Genomic DNA, 26546 nt, shown 5'->3' on the forward strand with positions numbered 1-26546 from the left:
GCCACTGCCATGGGGGAAGGGGCACAGTTTAAGACCCTGCCACTGTTGACATTGAGGGGCTGGGCTCTGTCATAAGTAATCGGAGCAGAATTAGGCCCATCAAGTCTCCCCCGCCATTCAATCATGGCTGATCTATCTCTCCTTCCTAACCCCATTCTCATGCCTTTTCCCCAAAACCTCTGATCAAGAAGAGTAATAACTTCTAAAACATATCACAGGGACATTGTTTAGGGAGAAAATACGATTGGTCTGGACACATTGTAGGAGAATGTATTTAATTGATGGTACAATGCATATAGAAAATGTCAATATACAATATATGTAGCATAAATAAACTCACTCTTTGGGAAAAAATAAATAATATTGAGAGCACATGAATGTAAATCAAAACAAACAATTGCAAAATTGTGCCAGAGGCCCAGGTTGGATTTATGGGTGCTTGTACGGAGTATGTACATTCTCCGCATGACCTGTGATAAGATCATAAGGAATAGGAGTAGAATTAGGTCATTTGGCCCATCAAGTCTACTTCACCATTCAATCATGGCTGATCTATCTCCCTCAGAACCCCATTCTCCTGCCTTCTCCCCATAACCTCTGACTTCCGTTCTAATCACGAATCTCTCTGTCTCTGTCTTAAAATATCCACTGACTTGGCCTCCACAGCCTTCTGTGGCAAAGAATTCCACAGATTAACCACCCTTCGGTTTTCTCCCACACTCCAAAGATGAAGTGGTTTGTAGATTCAAAGTAAAATTGTCCCTCAAGTGTCGGGTAGTGTTACTGTGCAGGGATCGCTGGTCGGTGCAGACTCGGTGGGCTGATGGGCCTGTTTCTGAGCTGTATCTAAACTAAACTAACATAAAATTAGATGGGGAATAAAGGACAGTGAACCTGAAGGGAGAAGAGATTGGGGGCACAACGTTGACAAGCATCTGTTCCATGGTGTAGGATTTAACAGCAATATTCTGAGAATACTCCCTATCTGTAACTGAAGGTTACAACACTACCAAACATCCAAAGATATCTTTCTTTTGATTACATGTGGTGGTGAGAGCCTGGAAGGAGCTGCCAGGGTTGGTGGTTGAGGCAGATGCAATAGTGGCATTGAAGAGGCTTTTGAATGGGTGTGTGGAATATGCAGGGAATGGAGGGTTGTGGATTACGCACAGGTAGATAGGAGATGGTCTTGGTTTCATGTTCATTGTGGACATTGTGGGCCAAAGGGCCTATTCTTGTGCTGTACTGTTCTACGTTCTATGTATTATCTGTAGATGCAACAAAAACCGAACGACTGCATTACCGCAAACAAAGATGCTGGGCTTACTGTCATAGTCAAGCAGGAGTTCGACAGCCAGCAGTAGCTGGGACCTCTGCTCTGGTTCCAGAATGTCCAGTTCGTCCAAGTCCTCCTCCTGCAGCAGCTTAAACGTGTCCAGGTCCTCATAGCCGTTCAACAAAAGAGTTGGCATGTGTTGCTGGGAACAGAACAAACACAACAAAGTGAAGGCGAGGAGGGAGCGGCCATGGAACAACACGTCGGAGGCCTTCTCATGGCTTACACAGTAGGGACCTGACTGCATCTCTTTCCCACGGGAGAGTCCGAAAATAGAGGGGAAAAAAAAAATCTATGTTAATGAATGGAACCCAGCACAAATTCCCCAAAGGAAAACTCTGTTCATCTAACTTGACTGAGCTACGTGATGGAATAATAACTAAGCTAGAGGGGGGTGCAGGAAAGGATGTTGCAGGGACTGGAGGACATGTTATGAGGAGAGACTTGATAGGCTGGGACAGGTTTCCCTGAAGCAATGGAGGCTGAGGGATGACCTTCGAGAGGTTTATCGGATGTTGAGGAGCATAGAGTAGAGGAGACTAAAATATTCATAACAAGAGGATTTCAGTATAGGAGTAAAGAGGTTCTTCTGCAGTTGTATTGGGCTCTGGTGAGACGACATCTGGAGTATTGTGTACAGTTTGGGTCTCCTATTTTGAGGAAGGACATCCTTGTGATTGAGGCAGTGCAGCGTAGGTTCACGAGATTGATCCCTGGGATGGCGGGACTGTCATATGAGGAAAGATTGAAAAGACTAGGCTTGTATTCACTGGAGTTTAGAAGGATGATGGGGGATCTTATAGAAACATATAAAATTATAAAAGGACTGGACAAGCTAGATGCAGGAAAAATTTTCCCAATGTTGGGCGAGTCCAGAACCAGGGGCCACAGTCTTAGAATTAAGGGGAGGTCATATAAGACGGAGGTGAGAAAAAAACTTTTTCACCCAGGGAGTTGTGAATTTATGGAATTCCCTGCCACAGAGGGCAGTGGAGGCCAAGTCACTGGATGGATTTAAGAGAGAGTTAGATGGGGCTAGTGGAGTCAAGGGATATGGGGAGGAGGCAGGAACAAGTTATTGATAGGGGACGATCAGCCATGATCACAATGAATGGCAGTGCTGGCTCGAAGGGCCGAATGGCCTCCTCCTGCACCTATTTTCTATGTCACTATGTTAAAATTAGAGGGCATACGTTTAACATGATTGGAGAAAGGGAGTTAAGGGATAAGGTTTTCACACAATGATTGATGGGTATATGGAAAGTGCTGCTAAAGGAAGTGAGAGGCAAGGTTCCGCATGGTAGGCTGTTCTGGAAAAGATAAATCGCGTGGGATCCAGGGAGAGCCACTAACTCGATACAGAATCAGCTTGATGGTAGAAAGGAGAGGTAGAATGATTGTGGAAGGTTGTTTTTTTGGATTGGAAGCCTGTGACTAATGGTGTGCCTTAGGAGTTGATGCTGGGCCAATATAGATCATTTCTATAAACAGTTTGGATGAGAATGTACAAGGCATGATTAGTAAGTTTGCAGCTGACACTAAAATAGGTGGTGTTGTAAACAGTAAAGATGGTTGGTTATCAGGAATTACAGGAGGATCTCGATCAGTTGTGTAAGAGGGCAGAGGAAAGGCAAATGGATTTTAATTCAGGTAGGTATGAGGTGTTGTATTTTGGGAAGACAAAGCAGGGCAGGATCGTCACAGTGAATGGTAGGGACCTGGGGAATGTCATGGAACAGAGGAATTTAGGAGGACAAGTACACAGTTCCCATAATATGACAAAGATGTTATGTGTTTGCAGAGAAGGCTTGAAATGTTTCCTCTTTCTTCTGAAAAATGACTATGATGGACAAAGATAAAAAGGTGAGAGATCCTTGTTTTTTTGTTTAGCATAAAAAGCAAGATGCATCAAAATGACCAAAACACTCTTTGGGCAGCTCAAGAACCATAGTTATAGAAAAATGTCAAAATCTTACTGGGTGCCCAGAGGGGATTTATGGGAATGGACTTCTTTATTTAGACTTTAGAGATACAGCGCAGAAACAGGCCTTTTGACCCACCGAGTCCACACTGACTAGCGATAGTTCTAGCACTATTCCACACACCAGGGACAATTTGCAACTTTACCAAAGCCAATTAACTTTACAAACCTTTACGTCTTTGGAGTGTGGGAGGAAACCGGAGCACCCGGAGAAAACCCACACGGTCACAAGGAGAACGTACTAACTCCACTACAGACAGTACTTGTAGTTGGGATCAAACCCGGGTGTCTGGCGCTGTGCCACTGCGATCGCAGAAAACATTTCCAAAGTAAAAAGGGTTCCAGATTAGATTTAAGGCAACAGAATTAGAGATGACATGGGGACTATTTATGGCGCAGCAAGTTGTTTCACACCTGGAATTTATGGTCTGGAGCAGCTGTGAAAGCTGATTCAGCAACTTTTAAAAGGATATCAAATACATAATTCGAGAGGAAACATTTTTGAAGGTTTGGGAATGAACAGGGCACAGATCCAACTGGACAAGATTGAATGCTAAATTTCACAGGACCCTAGCTTCAAAATACACAGGAATTTCTATCTTATTTGAATGTGAATTCAAGTCATATTTCGTTAAAGGTCCTTCACTAATTAGCATGCAACCAAAGCTTTTCACTGTAGATGTGACATTAAATAAACTAAACTATACCTTTAACCGAAGTGTTTCTTCTGTTGATGTGATTTGTGACTCATTACTGTGGCATTGAGAGATCAATTGGCTACTAATGATCACAATGGAATTACTGTCAAATATTGAGCAAAACACGAAGTGTTGGGAGTAACTCAGTGGGTCGGGCAGCATTTCAGTCTGTGTCCCGAGCCGAAACGTCACCTATATATGTCCTTCAGAGGTGGTGCCTGACCCACTGAGTTACTCCAGCACTTTGTGTTTTGCTCAAGATCCCAACATCTGCAGTTCCTGGTTTCACCATTTTACTGCCGAATGCTGATTTCTCTTGAATAGATTCAACCTTCTTTACTCAAAAGCTTGGACTCATTCAATAAAGTTGCAGCTAAACAAAGTTATGAAACCAACCTCCAGATCAAATCGCTGGAGTAACTCCTGAACAGTTTGGGGTTTGGGCTGTTTGCATCCCCGTCTCCTCCTCCTCCTTGGTCTTTTTGGTTTTTCCACTTCATCATTCACGACATCCATGTAGATGAACTTAAACGTTCCAACTTTATTGTTTAGCAGACCCATCCATGTCCCTCCGGGGGGCTTGCTGATTATGTCGATAACGTCACCTTTCTGCAAAACAGGTCAATGTTTATTATCTCCTGTTAAATATAAAAGTAATATCAGCAAATGCAGGGATTGCACTTACATGCTATACATCATACATAAGTACGTAAATCTCAGGAACAGAATTAGGTAATTTTGTCCACCAAATTTACTCCGCTATTCAATCATGGTTAATCTATATTTCCCTCTCAATCCCATTACCCCGTCTTTTCCCGATAACCCTTGACACACTTACTAATGAAGAATCTGTTAATCTAGAGGTGTATAAAAGCATGAGAGGAATAGATAGGGGAGATGCAGAATCTCTTCCCCAGAGTAGGGGAATTGAGAACTAGAGTTTAAGGTGAAGGGGGAAAGATTTTAAGGGAACCTGAGGGGTAACTTTTCCACACAAAGAGCAGTGGGTGTATGGATCGGGCTGCTAGAGGTGGTAGTGGAGACAGGTACTATTGCAATGTTTAAGAAACATTTGGACAGGTACATGGATAGGATAGGTTTAAATGGATATGGGTCAAATGCAGGCAGGCAGGTTGGACTAGTGTAGATGGAACATGATGGTCGGGTGGGCAAGTTGGGTCGAAGGGTCTGTTTCCACCCTGTAAGACTCTGATCTTGACTGGGGAGGTGGGAGTTTTAGGAAAAATTAGTAGGGAGTGAGATTGCTCTGTGAACTGGTGTGGGCACAATGGGCCAAAATGATCCCAAGGGTTTCTCGACCCAAAACGTCACCTATTCCGTTGCTCCATAGATGCTGCCTCACCCGCTGAGTTTCTCCAGCATTTTTATCTCCCTTCTACGTTATATGGACATAACTACAGATAGCACTGTGGTTACAAAGGAACTAGCGCAGGGTTGTCCAAGCTTCTGGTGCGTGTTAGGTCAAAGCAGATGTGCATCAGGTGAAGTCACATGTGAGACCTCTGTGCATTTGACGTGCAGAGGATTGGCGCACACTGAACAATTGCAGTGAGGTAGAGAGGTAGTGAACACTTCCTGATCATCATGTGTATAAAATTCCATTGCACAGATGAGGATAGAGAAGAAGATGCTCCTTCAGAGAATGATCATACCCGCACATCCCAGAGGGAGTTCACGCTTGAAGACTTCCCAAACTGATGGGAACTTGAGGGACTGAAGGTTTGAGCACAAAACCTCCCGTGGATCCAGAAATCCCAGGAAACATAAAGGGAGCAAAAACCTTGTGTGATTGTTCCACCTTTCCCTCTACCCAAATTCCAAGTTCCCTCATCATCTGTCAGTTTGATTTTCCTGTTACTTGAACCAAAGGACTGTTTAAAAATGTAATATCGCTCCTTCTTCTGCCTGAAGAAGAGTCCTAGACCTGAAACATTAACTGTTCTCTTTCTACAGATGCTGCATGACCTTCTGAGAGTTTTCTGTTTTTATTTGAGATTTACAGCACCTGCCATTTTTATTTTATTTTTATGTACCTTTGAGTCTGCTCTCCTGGATCCAAGATATTGTGCAATGCTTCCTTTGGAAAACTATGAATTGGAAAACTTACCACTAAGCAGTTAAAAAGCCGAATGCATTAATTTGGAACTGCTTTAATTGCATACGTTAATGTGTGGTGATTGCCAAGCCTAATGAGAATGGAAAGTGGATTTGCTACGGGAAATAAAAGAGCAGGAATAAAAGATAAAACAGAGTTTCAAAGGCTGTTACTTGTGGGGTGCCAAAGGGATTAGCACAAGGACATCAGCTATTTTCATTCTATATTAAGGACAGTATAATTTATTCAAGTTTGCTCACAATAGAAAGTTGATGGGAAACTGAGCTGTGCTGAGGTTGCTAAATTGTTTAATGCTGGAGATGGATGCTGGGTTCACATTTCACTTCCAGCCCACATCCACGTGACCCAGTGTAGGATGGACACAAAATTCATGCTGCAAATTCAGTAATGCGATTCCAGCAACAAGAGAGTGCATGACTACGGGCCCAGTACCAGGTCAATTTAGTCTACGATGGTTAAACGTTGAATGGTTTTATGCCTTTTGTGAATGTTCCACCTTTCCTCTGCTCAAATTCCAAGTTGTCTCATCATCTGTCAGATTGATTTTCCGATTACTTGAACCAAAAGGGTTGTTTAATGATGTAATATCACCCATTCTCGGTCCTGAAGAAAGGGTCGTCGACCGGAAACATTAACTGTTCTCTTTCCGCAGATGTCGCCTGACCTACTGAGAGCTTCCACTTTGTGTTTTTATTTTACGCTAGAATTTAGAAAATTGAGATCAACCATGATTGAATGGCGGAGTAGACTTAATGGGGCGAAGGTTCACCAGGCTGATTCCTGGGATGGCAGGACTTTCATATGAAGAAAGACTGGATAGACTCTGCTTGTACACACTAGAATTTAGAAGATTGAGGGGGGATCTTATAGAAACTTACAAAATTCTTAAGGGGTTGAACAGGCTAGATGCAGGAAGATTATTCCCGATGTTGGGGAAGTCCAGAACTAGGGGTCACAGTTTAAGGATAAGGGGTAAGTCTTTTAGGACCGAGATGAGAAAATCATTTTTTACACAGAGTGGTGAATCTCTGGAATTCTCTGCCACAGAAGGTAGTTGAGGCCAGTTCATTGGCTATATTTAAGAGGGAGTTAGATGGGCCCTTGTGGCTAAAGGGATCAGGGGGTATGGAGAGAAGGCAGGTACAGGATACTGAGTTGGATGATCAGCCATGATCATATTGAATGGCGGTGCAGGCTCGAAGGGCCGAATGGCCTACTCCTGCACCTATTTTCTATGTTTCTATTTCAGATTAACAGCACCTGCAGTCTTTCTTTTATTTTCATGTACTATTGAGTTTCTGCTCTCATGGAACCAAGGCATTGTGCAATATTTCGTTTGGAAAACTGATATTAATGCTGTAAATGGTGGAGCAAGCTATTCCCAAACTTATCGCATGCTGCATGAAATGTGTTGACTGGAGCACCCGACTGAATTCTTGGAAAACCTGATGAGCAAGTATTCCAGGATGGAGGGAGGAGATTTCTTCACAAGCAGAGTGGGGAGGCTTTGAAGGGAGGCGCATTTGTGAATGTGATGATGAGTCAGGCCACAGGATGTGGACACAGAGCTGCTATAAATTTAATGAGCTCACACATGCACTCCAACTCAATAAAGGCATTGACTGCAACCCCTCATCAAAACTGCTGGGCAAACTTTATAAACGGCTGCAGACAACACACATCAGTCAGCTGCGAACAATTCCCATCAAACAGCACTGCTAGCAACTTTCTTGAGACACGTCACAGCTTGACACATTTACCACACCCACACATGTCAGCATCTCAGGCTAATCAACTGTGGAAGACACACTAACAAAACAACCGACAGTCATCACATTCTTCCTCTCTCCTGCAGGACAGGGCGACGCCGATCACGATCACCGATCTTGTGGGTGGTACAGTGACGCAGCGGTACAGTTGCTGCCTTATAGCGCCAGAGACCCGGCTTCCATCCTGACTACGGGTGCTGTCTGTATGTGTTTGTACGTTCTCCCAGTGACCGCGTGGGTTTTCTCCGGGTGCTCCGGTTTCCTCCCACACTCTAAAGGCATACAAGTTTGTAGGCTACACAAAAAAGCTGGAGAAACTCAGCGGGTGCAGCAGCATCTATGGAGCGAAGGAGATAGGCAACGTTTCGGGCCAAAACCCTTCTTCAGACTGATCGGGGGCGGGGGTGGGTGGGGACAAGAAAGGGAAAAGGAGGAGTAGCCAGAAGGCTGGGGGATGGGTAAGGTTTACAAGCTTTACAACGCCAGAGACCCGGGTTCGATCCTGACTAGACAGCAGGGGGCTAAGGTGAAGGGGAGGAGGACAGCCAGAGACCCGGGTTCGATCCTGACTTTTGTACCTTCTCCCTGTGCCGTGCGTGGGTTTTCAAGGACTAACAAAATGCTCAAATTAGGGTATGAGCGATTTGATATCAATGGAGAATTCGGGCTAATTGGCTTGGTATCATTGTAAATTGTTCCTAGTGTGTGAAGATAGAGTTAGTGTGCGGGGAATGCTTGTCGGCGCGGACTCGGTGGGCTGAAGGGCCTGTTTCCGCGCTGTATCACTAAACTAACAGCAGGGGGAGATTAATTTGATTTGCCTGAGATAAAGACCCTCTGATGACCGTCATGCGCTAATGTTCTGCAAAATGTCTTCTCAGAGCAATGTTAAAGTTGGAGACACGGAACAGGTTGTTCAGATCACCCTCGGTATCACCGGCAAAGTGGTTCTAGCTCTGCCATGTGGTTGCAGGAAACACTCAACAGGTCAGGCTGCATCTGTGGGAAGAGAAACAGAGCCAATCCTGCAGGGACACCTGAATCTCTTGCCAGTCAGAATTCCGGGCACAATTTTTTACAGCCCACCACACCATTCCTTGCAGCCTTCAGAAACTACAACAAGTTCTCCAAAGAGCAAACAGCTCTTTTCTAAAACCAATCCTCTCGCTATTAATCATCAATGCACACACAAGCGAAGAGAACAAATCAGGGATGTGAGTAATTTTCCCATTGCTAACTGTACCAGGGGTGGCACGGTGGCACAATGATAAGGTTGCTGCTTTACAACGCCAGAGACCCGGGTTCGATCCTGACTACGGGTGCTGTCTATACGGAGTTTGTACCTTCTCCCTGTGACGTGCGTGGGTTTTCTCCAGGTGCTCCGGTTTCCTCCCACTCTCCAAAGATGTACAGGTTTGCATGTTAATTGACTTGGAAAAACTGTAAATTGTCCCTAGTGTGTAGGATGGTGTTAGCGTGTGGGGATCGCTGGTCGGCGCGGTGGGCCGAACAGCCTGTTTCTGCGCTGTAAAAAACTTCTAAGTTTTCCATCCATGCTCAAATTAGGGTATGAGCGATTTGATATCAATGGCAAGGTATCATCTTCCAGCAGCTATGTCTAGGTTCGCATTGATGGAGAGATCTGAACCCTTGAGCTAAAAGACCCCCTGGAGTTGATGACTAGAGGGTGGGATCCCATTCTGCATAACAGTACTGTTCCCATTTCCTGATGAAGGTCAGGTACTGTTTCTCTTGGTGGAACTCGCATCTAAATCCAGCGATGCTGCCTTTCCCGCTGAGTTATTCCAGCAGTCAGTGCAGGGTGTGTTAAAAATGATGTAATATTATTTTGGGGACAAATGGGAAGTGATCTAATTGAAAGATTCTAATGTATATTGTCTGCGCGGTTGTTAAGAACCTTTTGATTGGAAAGTCTAAAATGTCTCCGTCAACCATTTTTGAGAAGAAACTTCTTTCCAAGTGAGTCGTGAACATTTGAAATTGTCTATTTGGGAAGCTGTGAATAACCTGCCACTGTACATATTTTAATGAGAATATTGGACACATATAGAATCAAATGCCTTTTATTCTGTTCGAAATAAACAATCAATTAAATACATAAATAAATAAATAAATAAATGAGTATTTGGGGGTCAAGTAAGAAATTGAACTTACAAGGAAGATGAGTTATTTATTTTAGTTTAGAAATACAGCATGGAAAGAGGCCCTTCAGCCCACCGAGTCCATGCTATCATTGATCGGCTGTTCACATTAGTTCTATGTTATTTCACTTTTCCATCCATTCCATATACACCAGGGCAATTTCACAGAGGTCAATTAACCTACAAAGCCGCACGTCTTTGGGATGTGGGAGAGAACCGCAGCACCCAGTGAGAAACCACATGGTCACAGGGAGAATGTACAAATTTCACACAGACAGCAGCCGATCAAATCTGGATCTGTGGAACTGTGTGGCAAGATGAAACAAGTTCTTGAGGCTACAACATATTCACTTGCCCTATCCTGTAGCAGATAAAGTCTTGCTCATCGATCTACAGTAACTTTACACTGGTCCACCTACAGGGGTCAGTGCTGGTCCACCTCTATACATATAAATAAGTGATGCGGCAGGAGCTGTGGTTAAACCGCCTATGATGTTAAAACAGCTGCAGTTCATGACAAAGATGACGATATTTACCATATTCTATTTCATTTAGATGGAGGCCATTTCAGCCCATTGGAGTGCAGTCCCTGATCTACTATCTACCTCATTGGTGACCCTCGGACTATCTATGATTGGATTTTATTGGCTTTACTTTGAACTAAACACTATTCACTTATACACTGTAAATGGCTCGATTGTAATCATGTATTGTCTTTCCGCTGACTGGTTATCATGCAACAAAAGCTTTTCACTACACCTCGGTACACGTGACAATAAACTAAACTGAACAATCCCACCAACTGTTCCTGTAATATGTTCTCCTTATAGTCCCATCAATCTTCCCCAGATTATACCACTCAGGTGCACACTGGAGGCAAGTGACAGCGGTCAATTAATCCACCAATCTGCACGTCTTGGGGGTGAGGGTGGAAACTGGGGTAACCCACATGGTCACAGGGAGAACGTGCAAACTCCACACTGACAGCAATGGAGATCAAACTTGGATTGTTGGCGTTGTGAGGCTAGCTGTACTATCCACTGAAAGAACTGCATGTTTCTCAAAAACACAGTATAGTTTAAAGATATAGTGCGGAAACGGGCCCTTCGCCCCAGCGAGTCCACACCGATCAGCGATCCCCACACATTAACACTATGGACAATTTACACTTATACCAAGCCAATCAACTCCAAACATGTACGTCGTGATGAGTGTGGGAGGAAACCGAAGATCTCAGAGAAAACCCTCATGGTCACGGGGAGAACGGACAATCTCTATACAGACAGCTCCCGTAGTCGGGATCGAACTCTGGTCTCCAGCAGTGTAAATGCTGTACGGCAGTCTACTGCTGGGTCACCATCATCGCCGACCAGCGATTCCCGCACATCAACACTACTCCACACACACTGGGGCCAATTTTACATTTACATCAAGCTACAGATTAGCGGAAAGGACAAGATGGCGTGAGATCAAATTTAATGCAGAGAAATGTGGGGTGGTATCTTTCAGATGTAGACTGAAGATAGGTATGTTGCAAAGCCTACCTGAAGCGTCGCTGAAAATCTGTCCCAGCCCGTGTGCGCGATTTTGGCCCCGTTTAGAGGGGGGCGGGTTTAAAACGCGATTTTTCACTAGGCTGTTCAAATCGAGGTTTTTCAGCCTAGTTAATTATTAACGAAAAATCGCTGGAAGATTCCGTAGCTGGAGCTATTTTTAGTTTTAAGGGCTTTCTATACTTGTTATAGTAGGTTAAAAATTAACCTCTAAACCCCCGACCGCCGGCAACCGGCTGGATCTCATACAGGGGAAAACAGAAGGTAGGCTGTTTATTTTTATGTTAAAAAGGGCTTCTTAAGATCCCTTTATACAAAGTTTAATGTTGCGAGTAGCTAATTTTGGGCCCATTATATCCCGCAGTATTTTTCTGGGCATTTGAGGGCACAAATCTACCGCAATGTGAACGTTCTAAACCAGCGCGTTCACAGGATCCCACTAGAAAGCTGATTTAAATGGACTTTAATTTACAGCAATTGAACACTAAATTCCTTCCATTTGGCCTATAAATTAATGTAAATGAGACTTAAAAATCATGTTTTATTATGAATTATTTGTGAATATTATTTGGATACTTAGGCTATTTAAAAATGTTAATAATTTATTAAGAAATGGATAGATGTTTAGATCTAGTAATTGAAGTCTGCAATTAGCTACAATTGGGTAACTAACTAATTATATGCTTTAATTTCAGGTCATCCAAGTAAGATTATTTTATATTTGTTTCAGAATGCTTCAATCTATGATAACTGAAAATTTCATTCAGTTCTCTTAATTTTTAAGAAAGTTATGGGCTTTTGACTGTCAACGATCACAGCTTTTTTGTTATGTCCATAGAAAATCAATAGAGAACAAGATGCTAATTTCCGAGTATGAAAATGGCCATAACATTTTAAATACTTGAGATATGAAAGTGAATTAGGTGTCAAATTAAACTTCTTTTTATGCTTTATCTGATGGGATAAATTGCAGGCTTGACTTTTTAAATCTCAAAATTTTGTAACATTGCTACTGAAGAGGGCATCAAATAAAGAATAGGGAAATGTTAAGGTGAATGTGCCAGGTTATGGATAATGTTTACTCTGATTTAGAGATACAGCGTGGAGCCAGGCCCTTCTGCCCACCAAGTCTATGCCGACCATTGATCACCCGCACACTAGTGCCATGTTATCCCACGTTCGCATCGTATACACTAGAGGCAATTTACAGAAGCCAATTAATCTACAAACCGCTGTCTTTGGAATATGGGAGGAAACTGGAGCATCCAGAAAAAAATCCATGCAATTACAGGGTAAACGTTCAAACTCCGCACAGACAGCACCTGTAGTCAGGATCGAACCTGGGTCTTTGGTGCTGTGAGGTGCCACTGTGAGATCTACCAGCCACGCTACTATGCCGCCAAATGTAATGTAAAAACAGTACAAAGAATATGTGGTAGACACAAAATGCTGGAGCAACTCAGCAGGAGAGGCAGCATCTCTGGAGAGAAGGAATGGGTGACGTTTCAGGTCGAGACCGCTTTTTCAAACTCCAGCATTTTGTGTCTACCTTTGATTTAAACCAGCATCTGCAGTGCTTTCCTACACAAAGAATATGTGGTGTTCTAAACAAGGATGAATTAAAGCAAAGATAGATAGAAAATGTAGTAACTCAGCGGGACAGGCAGCAACATTGGATAGAAGGAATGGGTGATGTTTCGGGTCAAGACACTTCTTCAGTCTGAAGAAGGGGCTCGACCCGAAACGTCACCCACTCCTTCTGTCCAGAGATGCTGCCTGTCCCGCTGAGTGAGTTACTTCAGCATGTTGTATCTATCTTCGGTTTAAACCAGCATTTGCTGTTCTTTCCTACACACTATGAATTAAAGTTAAGCTGCTGCAAATTTTTAAGTTGGAAAACGCTGTGCAGTTTGCGTTCCTTACCGAGTGAAGAATGTAAAGAGGAACGAGAGGATAAAAGGGAGATGCAGTGAAACTGTACCAGGGATGGCCTGCATGTACGGGAAGAAATCTGAGCACCCCTGACTGATTTAGTTTCATCAAGGGAGATGTGACAAAGGAGCTCCAATGTAGGTGGAGTTTTTAACACATTGGTGAGGAGACGTTATTTCCCTTGGCGATCTAAGAATGCACTGCACAGAAGCAGAAACCAAAACACCTTTTACAAAGAACCTTTTGGAAGGAAAACTACACAAGGATGTGGAGAAAGTAATTGTTTCAGCTCCAACATTAAAAACAGGAGATGTTGGAAATGCTCAGCAGGTTTGGCGGCATTAAGAGAAATAACATGAATGTTTCAGGTCTGTGATCCATCTTTACCAGAGAGGGGACAGCAAGTTAGTTCTGGGTTACAGAGGGTTGTTGTAAACCTATGAGATTCTATGATTTGTATCGCCCTCTCCATTACAGGGTGTAAGGGTACGGGTGTCAGGGGTTATGGGGCGAAGGCAGGAGAATGGGGATGAGCGTGAAGGATAGATCAGCCATGATTGAATGTTGGAGTTGACTTGTTGGGCCGAATTCTGCTCCTAAAAATTATGAACTACACAGAAGTATCGCCAGTCTATGCTTAACAAGATATTAGACGGTGTTCCTTAATCCTTGACTGGGTGACGTGGAGCTGAATGTTTTGTGTTGTAAGAGTCATGCAGCATGGAACAGGCCCTCTGGCCCACCATAACTCCTCTGATCATCGAACCCATTTGACCGTACACTGATCCCACCTTAATCTCCTCACATTGACATCAGCTCCCCCTGGATTCTACCACTCAACTAGAGGGAATGTAACGTGTCCAATTACCCCATCAAATCACTCGTATTGGGACCTGAATCTGCACCTGAAGGAAACCCCACAGGGTCATAGAAACATAGAAAATAGGTGCAGGAAGAGGCCATTCGGCCCTTCGAGCCAGCACCGCCATTCAGTGTGATCTTGGCTGATCTTCCCCTTTCAATTACCCATGCCTGCCTTCTCCCCATATCCCATGACTCCACTAGCCCCTAGCTCTATCTAACTCTCTCTTAAATCCATCCAGTGATTTGGCCTCCACTGCCTTCTGCGGCAGGGAATTTTCCACAAATTCACAACTCTCTGGGTGAAAATGTTTTCTCTCACCTCAGTCTTAAATGACCTCCCCTTTATTCTAAGACTGTGGCCCCTGGTTCTGGACTCGCCCAACATTGGGAAACATTTTCCTGCATCTAGCTTGTCCTTTTATAATTTTATATCTTTCTATAAAGATACCCCCTCATCCTTGAAAACAAGCCTAGTCTTTTCAATCTTTCCTCATATGACTGTCTCGCCATCCCAGGGATCAATCTCGTGAACCTACGTTGCACTGCCTCAATCACAAGGACGTCCTTCCTCAAATTAGGAGACCAAAACTGTACGCAATACTCCAGATGTGGACTTACCAGAGCCCTATACAACTGCAGAAGAACCTCTCTACTTCTATACTGAGATCCTCTTGTTATGAAGGCCAACATTCCATTAGCTTTCTTCACTGCCTACTGTACCTGCACGCCAACTTTCAGTGACCGGTGTACAAGACATCCAGGTCTAGCTGTACCTCCACCTTACCTAACCTAACCCCATTGAGATAATAATCTGCCCCCTTGTTTTTGCCACCAAAGTGGATAATCTCACATTTATCTATATTATACTGCATCTGCCACGCATCTGCCCACTCACTCAGCCTGTCCAGGTCACCCTGCAACCTCCTAACATCCTCTTCACAGTTCACACTGCCACCCAGCTTTGTGTCATCCGCAAACTTGCTAGTGTTGTTCCTTATTCCCTCTTCCAAATCATTAATATATATGGTAAACAGTTGCGGCCCCAACACCGAGCCTTGCGGAACTCCACTCGCCACTGCCTATCATTCTGAAAAGGACCCGTTCACTCCTATTCTTTGCTTTCGGTCAGCCAACCAATTTTCTGTCCACATCAACACCCTACCCCCAATACCATGTGCTCTAATTTTAGTCACCAGTCTCCCATGCGGGACCTTATCAAAGGCTTTTTGAAAGTCTAGATACACTGCATCCACTGGCTCCCCTTCATCCATTTCACTTGTCACATCCTCAAAAAATTCTAGAAGATTAGTCAAGCATGATTTTCCTTTCATAAATCCATGCTGACTTGGACTAATCCTTTTACTGCTATCCAAATGCCCCATTATTACCTCTTTAATAATTGACTCCAGCATCTTTCCCGCCACTGACGTCTGGCTAACTGGCCTGTAATTCCCCGTTTTCTCTCTCGCTCCTTTCGTGAAAAGTGGGATAACATTAGCTATCCTCCAATCCACAGGAACTGATCCTGAATCTATTAAACTTTGGAAAATGATCACCAATGTGTCCACTATTTCTAGAGCCACCTCGCTGCGTGACTCATTCTGATATATGTTATTCAACATTCCATTCAGTACCATAAGCTTTTGCATGTATTCATTGCCTTGGGAGCCTACTTGAAGCACACAGATAAAGTGAAGATGGATTTGATACCTTGAGTTTCAGTGAATCTGTGTCGTATGGGCTTGGGACAAAATCAGTGTGGACTCTCGCACGGCCACAGAAAGGCCCCTGGTAGGCGGACTCCTCCTCCTCTCCATCTTCTGACTTCACGCTCTCTCTGTTGCTGGCTGACGAGTCTGTGGTGCTCACTGTTTGACCGCCTGAAATGGAGAGTGAGAACAGGTGGTATAATGCATGGCAACAACAACGCAGTTTTCCTTCCCAGATACTTGTACTTATTGTGAGCCTTGCAAAGTGTGGTCCTGCTCTCCCAAATTGGTCTCAGTTATGCACTCTACCCCCCGCCCCGCCATTGGGCCAGTTTTTTCCCAGCACATTACCTTGCTGTCTGATGCTCCATTTTCCATTGCTGTGACCTGATTCTATCCCTCCTTTTACAAACCTCACCAGTTGTGGTGTGATCTCTCATCCTGTGATTTGATTCTCTTCTCCTTGACCAATCCCTCTTCCCAGCTTCTGTAATCCAGTGCTTCCCATCTCCCTCCCTCCCCTATGGTCCCCACCCCCATGACTAAATTCTGTCCTCCCTTGGTGCAGACACCCCCCTCCTCCCACTGTGATCCGTTTACCTGACCTCGACGCTCCACCTTCGCACTGCGGTTTAATTTCCCCAACCATCTTCTCATCGCACTCCGATTGCTTTCCTGTTAGGTTCCATTTTCCACTTTCCTGTTATGTTCCAACTCCACCCCCTCCAACCTCCCTATTGTGGAGAATCGTCTGCCTTTCTCCCCACTTACCCATTGTGGACAATTGACCCATCTCTCCCCCCCCCCCCCCCCCCCCCCCCCCACTATGGAACAATTACCTGCCATCTCTACATCGTGAACACTTGCCCACATTCCGTGTTATCAAACAATTGCCCCTCATCTCACTACTGTTAAATAATTGCTCCCAAACTTCCCATTCTGGTCTAATTATGTATCCACCATCCTGTTATGGTACAATGGACACCTCCCCCTACCCACCCCACCCCACTCTGGTCCATTTCCCTTCATCTTCCCATTCTGGTCCAAATCCCTCCATCCACCCATATTGACACAATTAACTCACACCATCCATTTTGTTCCAATTGCCCCCTCCATCGCCCCAATGCGTCCATTCGCCCCACAGTTCCACATCACAATCCAATTTCTCCCCATTTATTCCAATTACTTCCCCATCTCTGCATTGCGGTGTAATTTCCCCCCACCCCAAACCGTTTCTGTAGCCTTTTGATGCCCAACATCTCCTTGTGGCCAGTTGTTCCCCATCCTTGGCAAAATCTCCATTCCACCCTATTTCAATGTTCTGATCTTTGCCCTCCCCTAATTCTATAAAATTATGGGAAATGGAGAAAGGGCAGAATTTCTAAATCAATGTTGGATTGGTCTTCATGGGGGGGGGGGGGGGCTGCACTCAAAATAATTTCAGTCACCAGAGAAAATATACTCAGAATGTTTATGGAGCTAAACCTGGATCTGCTGGCTCGGTATTAAAGTAAGTGCTTGGTTAGATGTTGGATGCATTGGCTGCGATTTGTATCAATTCGTTTTGTATAAGTGTAATGCCATTATCCAAGGAATGCAGCCAACACAAAGCAGGAAAGTATTGGCCACTTTGCATAACGGACTGCAAATATGCTGAAGCTATAATTTATGAGTTAATAGCAGGATAGTTGGAAAATCATATTTTAGTCAGAGTCAGCATGATTATAGTTTAGTTTGGAGATGCAGCATGGAAACAGGCCCTTCGGCCCACCAAGTCCACGCTGACCATAGATCCCCCGTTCAAACTAGTTCTATGTGATTCCACTCTCGCATCCACTCCCTAAATGATAGGGGAAATTTTGTAGAGACCAATCACCCTTCAAACTCGCATGTCTTTGGGATGTGGGAGGAAACCCGAGCATCCAGAGGAAACCCACGTGGTCACAGTGAGAACGTGCAAACTCTGCATAAACAGCACCCGAGGTCAGGATCAAACCCAGATCACCAGCACTGTGAGGCAGTGGCTCGCCCAGAGGCGCCACTGTGCTACCACTGTGGTTTTGCAATTAGAAATTCTGTTTAGCAAATTTTCTGGCGTCCTTTGACGATGTAACATATAGGGTGAACAAAGGGGCACTGGTTGAATATTTAGATTTCTACAGGCATCTGAGAAGATGCCACATAAAAGATTGCTGCACAGGAGTTGAGGTTGGAGGTAATGTATTGGCATGGAGAGAGGACTGGCAACTGAAAAACATTGAGATGAATGGGTCATTCTCGTGTTTGAAATAAATAACCTGTGGTGTACCTCAGGAACCAGGGTTACGGCTTCAGCTATTTATAATCCACTTTGATGACTTGATGAATGTATCGTGACTGTATTTGTTGATGACCTGCAGTGGGGCAGAAAGTTATGAGTGGAGGGGGGTGTGGTGGGATAGAGTCTTGAAAGAGATAACATGACTGGTCAGAAATACATGAAAAACTATGTGGGGCTAAGGAATGGGTACTGAGTGGTGTTATCCTACGGGGGAAGGGAAGGGAAGGATGGATGGGAGGTGGGAGAGGTTAGGTGTGGCTGTTAGTAAAGTACTGTGGGCTGTTGGAGAATAGATATGGGAGTGGGGATTGGCACCGGAAGAGGAAGCAGACCATATCAATGCTCAGGGTTGGGATAATCTTAGCACTTTGCCTGACAACCAGACAACCCGATTTCATTTGTACTTAAATGCTCTTTACTTTTCCCTATTAATGAATGGGAGGTCCTGAAACTGTTGTCAAATGTGACTTTTCTTCACCTTTCCCATTCAAAAGAAAAATGGACCAGGTCAGCAGCCTCCCTAAATTTTAGTTCCCAGAACATTTTTTGAAAGTGAGTCCAAGAGAACCCTGCAATTTTGGCAACCGTAGCGGAAACATGGAAGTCTTCTTACTCATTGAACTCTGGCCACTCAAGGAGCTCCGCAGACTCTCCACAGAGCCACCACCAGCCAGCTTGAGTCGGGATCGGTCAGCTGGTTCAGGAGGTTGCACAGTGGCCGCCATTCCTTCCGTCGTCAACTGTGGGGAGATGAGGAGGCAATTTACAGTTTTAGCAACATAGTGTCTCCATCACTTTCTGTTTCTCCTGCTATGTCCTAAGCCAGCTGCAGGTTTCCCTTCTTGATGACCTTGTCGTGTCTCGTGACTCACTTGTGTGCAACATTCAACTAATTACTATCTTTATTACACAACCTGCAAAAATAGAAAACACATCTGGCTAAAATTCACAATCCTTGCAAGCAGCTCAAAGCCACACAAGATTAACATGACCACGACCTCTGATGCAGGTCGCACATTAACATCGAGCTCCATGCTAATGAATATGATTACAATTTGCCAGATATGGGAACCAATATGAGAGCAGGCACCACCTAAAAGCAACATGGGTACTATTTAAAGACATCATACACTTGTTAGTGGAGGATAGGGAGCATCATGGCTGGATTGGGTGGCGGAGAATGTTGTTCAGTTTAGTTTAGAGATACAGCGTGGCAACTGCCCCTTCAGCCCACCGATTCCACGCCGACCATGATCACCTGTTCTATTCTATACACCAGAGACAACTTGCAGAGGCCAATTAACCTACAAACCTGGACGTCTTTGGAGTGTGGGAGGAAACCAGAGAACCCGGAGAAAACCCATGCGGTCCCAGGGAGAACATACAAACACCATACAGACAGCACCTGTAGACTGGATCAAACCTGGGCCCCTGTCGCTGTAATGCAGCAACTCTACCGTTGCGCCATTGTGCCGCCCCATTTGGTGAACGAGCTGTGATAATGGAACCTCAATGGGCTCCAAGAAATCTCCAAAGCTGCCACTAGGTGCCTGCGCGAAGGAGATGCAGAGATGTGCTCTGTCAGTAGCAGCTTGTCAACGGGAGTCTCAAGGCGCTGCAAATATTTCACATGCATAGTCAGGCCAGTGAATGCTATTTCCACTAACTGAATCACATCTGAACCACGGCTCAGCGAACCACATATGCATCACTCATTTTCCAACTAGAAACCACACTGCCATCACTTGTTTTCCACAAACTCTATCCACCAGGGTTTATACCTAACGTTCATTGACTCGTCTCCCCCTCAGAATCCGAGGACCGGCTCGTGCCATGACATCCACATTTTACTGCTTTGGAAGCTGTAAAATTACGCCAATCGCTTCGGCCCAGAGATGGCAAAACACTCACCAACACACTTCCCACCCTTCTATAGGTGGCGCCAGTACACAAAGCCGAGAGGGAAACCTTTGCTTGTGCCTTTGGTGGAAGTGGCACTGCCATCAATGGAGTAGCCAATGCCAACTATACATCCAGCAACAAGGGCCGAGATCATGGAAGATGGCAGTATTCCACCTTATTCCTCCTCACTTCCTCCTTACAACAATCTCCCCCCCCACCTCCCCCCCCCCCCCCCCCCCCCCCCCCCCCCCCCCCCCCCCCCCCCCCCCCCCCCCCCCACCCCGTGTATCTCGTTCCCAGGTCCTTTTTCATTTGAGATATTCATAAACTGCAAACTGATTGAAAGGAACAAGTGAAAGAACACATGGGCAGCGAGGATGAAGTGACAATGTGACTTAAGCTTCACATGTAGCTGCAAGTTCTGCCACAGCCACCAAACATAAAGTAACCCAACTTCACAAGTCATACGAGTAGAATTAGGCCATTCGACCCATCAAGTCAACTCCACCATTCAATCATGGCTGATCTATATTTCCCTCTCAACTCCATTCTCCTGTCTTTTCCCAGCTTGACATTTGACAGATGCACAAATCAAGAATCTGTCAAGCTCCGCTTTTAAGATACCCATTGGCTTGGCCTACACAGCCATCTGTGGCAATGAATTCCATAGATGCGCCACCCTCTGACTAAAGAAATTCCTCTCATTTCCTTTCTAAAGGTACATCTTTTATTCTGAGGCGATGACCTCTGGTCCGAGACGCTCCCACTCGTGTAAACATACTCTCCACATTCTTTCCATCCAGGACTTTAACTATTTGGTAAGTTTTAATGAGGTCCCCCCTCATTCGTCTAAACTCCAGCGAGTACAGGCCCAATGCCGTCAAACTCTCATCATATAATCTCTGGGATCATTCTCGTAATCCTCCTGTGGACCCTCTCCAATGTCAACACATCCTCAGATATGGGGCCCAAAACTTCTCATAATACTACAAATGCGGTTTGACCAGTGCCTTAAAAAGCCTCAACATTACGCCTCTGCTTTTATATTCTAGTCCTATCGACATAAATGCTAGCATTGCATTTACCATGAGGTGGTCACACGTGAGACACAGGGCAGGGGCCAGCTTCATTACGACTGAGGTTATACATGGTGCAGAGAATATAGAAGAATGTTTTGACAGGGCAGCTTACAAAAGACAGTTATGGCTGCACTCAGCAAGAGACCTGTCACTGACTCCAGACTGCAGTAATGAACAGCAACTTTATAGAGAGTTTGGATCCCATTCTCTGGTGGTGGCCTGTGACATTAATAATATACTAAAGTCATAGAATAATTAAGAAACAGGCCATTCAGCCCACACCGGCCACTAAGCACCCATTTACGTCAATCCTATGCTAATCCCATTATTATTCTCTGCACCTTCATAATAACGGGATAAACACACACTCCACCCATAAATTCCGCCACTAGGGACAATTTAAAGTGGCCATTTCACTGATCGAACAGCACAGTTTTAAAGTACAAGAGAAAACTTCAGCACCCAGAGAAAACTCAGGCAGGGACAGGGAGAACATGCAAACTTCACACAGACAGTATCCGAGGTCAGGATTGAACCCATACCACTGGAGTTGTGTGGCAGTAGCTATACCAGCTGCACCATTGTCCAACCATTAAAAGAAACCATTCCATGTGGAGTACACCAGAATACGGCTGAATATCATTTATGTACACTATACCATAATATTCCTGTATCTTTGTCACCATTTCCAAAGTATTCTTATTTTCTATTCTTTTTCAAAAACAAATAACCCTGTTCTTCCCCAGATGAAAGTCCTTCAATCGTCTTGTCCGCCCATGGTTATTTCTTTATAGAATCTTTATATCAGCTTCACACCAAAACTTCCTAATTAGTTCTACATCATCCGCAAATTCAAAGATTGCTTACGCTCGTTTCTTCCCATGCTATAACCCCAAGTAGCTCATGTCCTAGCACCGATCCTTGCTCAAATCACTGGTAATACTTGCCAACCATGAAATAAACGATGTGGCATCTGCCTTTCCAAAACGTTCTTATGCTATCACAATGCCAGTATTCACCACAGGGTTGTAGGGTCTGAAGAAGGGCCTCGACCCAAAACATCATCCATTCCTTCTCTCGTGAGATGCTGCCTGACCCGCTGAGTTACTCCAGCATTTTGTGTCCACCTTCACAACAGGGTTGTTCTTGAGCTATGAACATTACTTTGACTAAATTGGACTTGACAAAGTGGTTGTTCAACCTGCTTCTTTTTCCTAAGTTTGTACTTCAGTGAAAACTTGGCCTGAGACTAAAGCCTTGCTGAGGACAAACCAAACATGAGACTTTGTTTTACAAATGACAATGTCCCTGCCAAATGTTGAATGCTTTCAGTGATTCATTCCTCACACAGTCTAGAATCAGAGATTGCAGGTGCACAACCTTTGATCCGAAATTCCAAATAACGAAAAGCTCCGAATATCGGACATTTTTTCGGTCCTTGAAGAAAGGTCCTTGAAGACGTTCACCGAGGGCGGCCCGCAGAGGTGACAGCGGAACCTCCGGTCAGTCCTCGAAGAAAGGGGAACTAAATCCCCATTCATAAAAGAGAAGGTGAGGGTATATTGCGCGGGAGGGTTAATAATTGACAATCTGCTGCTGCCTGCCCGCTGAGTTAAAAAGTTCCCACGGTAGACTCACGATACACAGTGTATCGTGAGTCTTGCGTGGGAACTTTTTAGCTCAGCGGGCAGGCAGCAGCAGATTGTCGCTCCCTTCTGTTTCACCCCACCTACACCCCTCTGCTTCCCGGCCATGTGTGTGACCCCTTCCCTCCCCTCTCCAGCTCCCCGCCCATTGCACCGGCGCGGGGGCTTTGCACTGTCTTCACGTCGGCGATGCCAGCAGGTCAGTGCCAGTCACCGGAGACGTCAGGACCAACGGGACACCGACCCCCAGGCCCACTGCAAGCACGGAGATCCCAGAGACCCACAGCCAGCTGCAGCCCAGCCCCGTTCCAACTCCAGAGGAAAACTGCAAACTGGCTGGAGACGTCAGGACAACCAGAAGCCGCTCTCCGATGTGCTGCTACGGCGACAAGTGGCAGTTCGCCCACAGCCCGAGCTGCACCCCCTCATCGGGACACCGACCCCCAGGCCCACTGCAAGCACGGAGATCCCAGGTCAGCAACTCCAGCTCAGCCCCGCTCCAACTCTAGAGGAACACGCTCCCCGTAGGGGCAGAAGCTAATGGCGCGCAAGGCACGTCTTGTTCTTGGGGTGGCGCAGCTCGGGCTGTGGGCGAACTGCCACTTGTCGCCGTAGCGGCCCATCAGGGAGCGGATTCCTCTGGAGTTGGAGGGGGAGGGGGGTATTGTGCTGTTTGATCGCCCCCTGCTATCCCAGGGACAGGGAGACACAACGGCTTTTGAGAATGGTGGGCAATCACTTCCAAAGTTCTGCCCACACAGTCAGTACACCTCTCCTACACTTGCCTCCCACACTAAGATCATCTCGCAGAGAATGATCCCAGCCTAACCCTCCCTATTCTCTCCTATTCTGCAAGAAAAAATTACATTGAAGACTCAAACTCGCGATCGAGTAACTGCCGGGATCGAGGCGCAAACTCGCGACCTTGCGGATATGAGCCAAGCACTCTACCACTGAGCCAGCCGTTAAAATCTACGCTAAAAATCTTCCATTCCGAAAGCTGAAAAATTCCGAATTACGAAAAGTGTCTGGTCCCAAGGCTTTCGGATAAAAGGTTGTGCACTTGTAATTGTTTAACAACCACCAATAACTGCTTAACAACCAGCTGAATTTACACCGCTCCTTTGATGCGGGGATAAAGGAAGAGGCACTTAGTTTACTTTAGTTTGGAGGTACAGCGCAGAACCAGGCCCTTCGGCCCATCCAGTCCGAGCCGACCAGTGGTCCACCCGCATATTAACACTATCCTACACACACTAGGGACAAGTTTTTTTACATTTATCAAGCCAATTAATCTACATACCTGTACGTCTGGAGTGTGGGAGGAAACCGAAGATCTCGGAGAAAACCCACGCAGGTCATGAGGAGAACGTGCAAACTCCATACAGACAGCACCCGTAATCGGGATCGAACTCGGGTCTGCAACTCTACCGCTGCGCCACCATGCCGCCCAAATAACACAGACTTCATGTGTGTATTGAGAGACACAAGATGCTGAGGCAAGGTAGGAGGAACGATCCCAAGAGGACTAAACCTGTTTGACTAGATGTCCTTTCAAGAGGGAGTGGAAAGTTTGGGTTTACTTGCCTGGGGAGTTGGGGTGCCACTGTATGTCTTTGTAATTTTCCTTCTGACAGTTTCTTTCACCGACTTGACCTTTCTGCTCAGCGATTTCCGTGAAGTTGTGGGCGATTTTGTCGTGCCCCCCTTTTCACTGATGGTGCTGTCTTTACAATCACACTGCTGGGGCAAAATAGACATCGTCGTTTATTTTACAAAACTCCATGCACATCTCACATTCCAGATAAATGAATATCAGATCAGGCTACAATCGTGATTTCTAGGGGGGGGGGGGGGGGGGGGGGGGGGGGGGGGGGCAAATGGAGCAAAGAAATTAGATGGATATCTGAATTTGTTTAGTTTAGTTTAGAGATACATTGCGGAAACAGGCCGTTCGGCCCACCGAGTCTGTACTGACCAGCGATCACCCTGTCAACTAGCACCGTCCTTATACACTAGGGACCGTTTGCAATCTTTAATGAAGCCAAGTAACTCACAAAACTGCATGTCTTAAGAGGGTGGGAAGAAACTGAAGCACCCAGAGAATACCCAGTTGGTCACAGGGAGAACGTACAAACTCCGCACAGACAGCACCCGTAGACAGGATTGAACCCGGGTCTCTGGCGCTGCAAAGCAGCAACTCTACCTCTGCGCCACCGTGCTTCCTTTAAGATCTCAAAGCCGTCCAACATCGCTGATACATCTTCATTTTATGACGATAAGATTTGTTTGTTAAGCTGATATGGGATGGATGTGGTGCAATGATAGAATATTAACTCGGTTTCTCTTGTCACTGATTCTGCTGACCTGCTGAGTTTTTAACTGACATCTTCTGATATCAGTTCAAATTCCCACTGTATATAATTCTTTGATTTTCAATTATGTTCGTAGTGATTACGCTATTGGACCCCAACTTTGCACTAATAACGCAGAAGAGTTCAAATTCAATTATTCCAGTTTGGAGACTTGAATTTAAGATAAAATAATCAGGAAACATAAATCTTGTACAAACATGTTTATGACGATATGTGCAGCAGCAAAAACCCAAATGGTTTACAACTTGGAATGAAAATCACTACGTAATCAAAGGGCCGAATGGCCTACTCCTGCACCTATTTTCTATGTTTTCTATGTAAATGACCCCAGAGGTGAAGGACATAGATTGAATACATTTTTATTCATTTCATTTCTGAACAGTTTCTACTTTACCCCGAGCCCTAGACTCTCTGGTAAAGGAACAGATTCAGTCACATAGGCTGTTAGCTCTTGGATGTTCATTGTGATCACTTCTCATGCTTCGAATCTCCAGTAATCTCCTATTCGATCTCTCCTCACAGAACAATCATCAATTCAGAATATACACTGCGCAACTCCGATACAAGTATGATTCTTTCTTAGTGTATTGACATAAATTGCACATTGTATTCCGAGTGTGGCCCATTAAAGTCCCTTCAAATTGCAAGACTTTTTCGCACAAGTACTGTAACCTCACGCAATAAAACAATTATATAATTTATCCTCTTAATTGCCTGTATATCTATTTCCAATTCCATGTAGAGTACACCAGAATACTCTTGAATATCATTTATGTAGTATACCTTAATAATCCTGAATATCATTTATGTACAGTACACCAAAATACCTTAGGGTATCTTTTTCACCATTTCCAAAGTATTTTTCTTTTCAATTCTTTATACAAAGAGGAATAACCTTGCTCTTCCCCAGATGAAAGTCCATCAATCTTCTTGTCCGCTCAGTTAATCCGAGGATATTTCTTTGTAGAATCTTTATATCAGCTTCACACCGTAAACTTCCTAATTAGTTCTACATCATCCGCAAACTCAAAGCTGGCTTAAACTCATTTCTTCCCATGCTATAACCCTAGGTAGCTTATGTCC

At 44.9% G+C, this 26546-nt stretch overlaps 1 protein-coding gene across 7 annotated transcripts in view; it reads right to left on the reverse strand.

The window, feature by feature from the left end:
* The window catches only part of sash1a (SAM and SH3 domain containing 1a), a 146314-nt gene that overhangs the window by 16446 nt on the left and 103322 nt on the right, over nucleotides 1-26546 (reverse strand). For 5 of the 7 annotated variants that reach the window (XM_055639032.1, XM_055639031.1, XM_055639029.1 and 2 more), the window contains exons 11-15: nucleotides 24676-24831; nucleotides 19075-19201; nucleotides 16143-16312; nucleotides 4412-4624; nucleotides 1304-1478 (exon numbers count right to left, since the gene is read on the reverse strand). In XM_055639032.1, the coding sequence (XP_055495007.1) occupies nucleotides 1304-1478; nucleotides 4412-4624; nucleotides 16143-16312; nucleotides 19075-19201; nucleotides 24676-24831 (841 nt within the window). The remainder of the gene's footprint in view (nucleotides 1-1303; nucleotides 1479-4411; nucleotides 4625-16142; nucleotides 16313-19074; nucleotides 19202-24675; nucleotides 24832-26546) is intronic. The other 2 variants (XM_055639030.1, XM_055639033.1) reach the window with 2 other exon arrangements.

Source organism: Leucoraja erinacea, chromosome 8 (genome assembly GCF_028641065.1).
Source record: "Leucoraja erinacea ecotype New England chromosome 8, Leri_hhj_1, whole genome shotgun sequence".
Lineage (NCBI taxonomy): Eukaryota > Metazoa > Chordata > Chondrichthyes > Rajiformes > Rajidae > Leucoraja > Leucoraja erinaceus.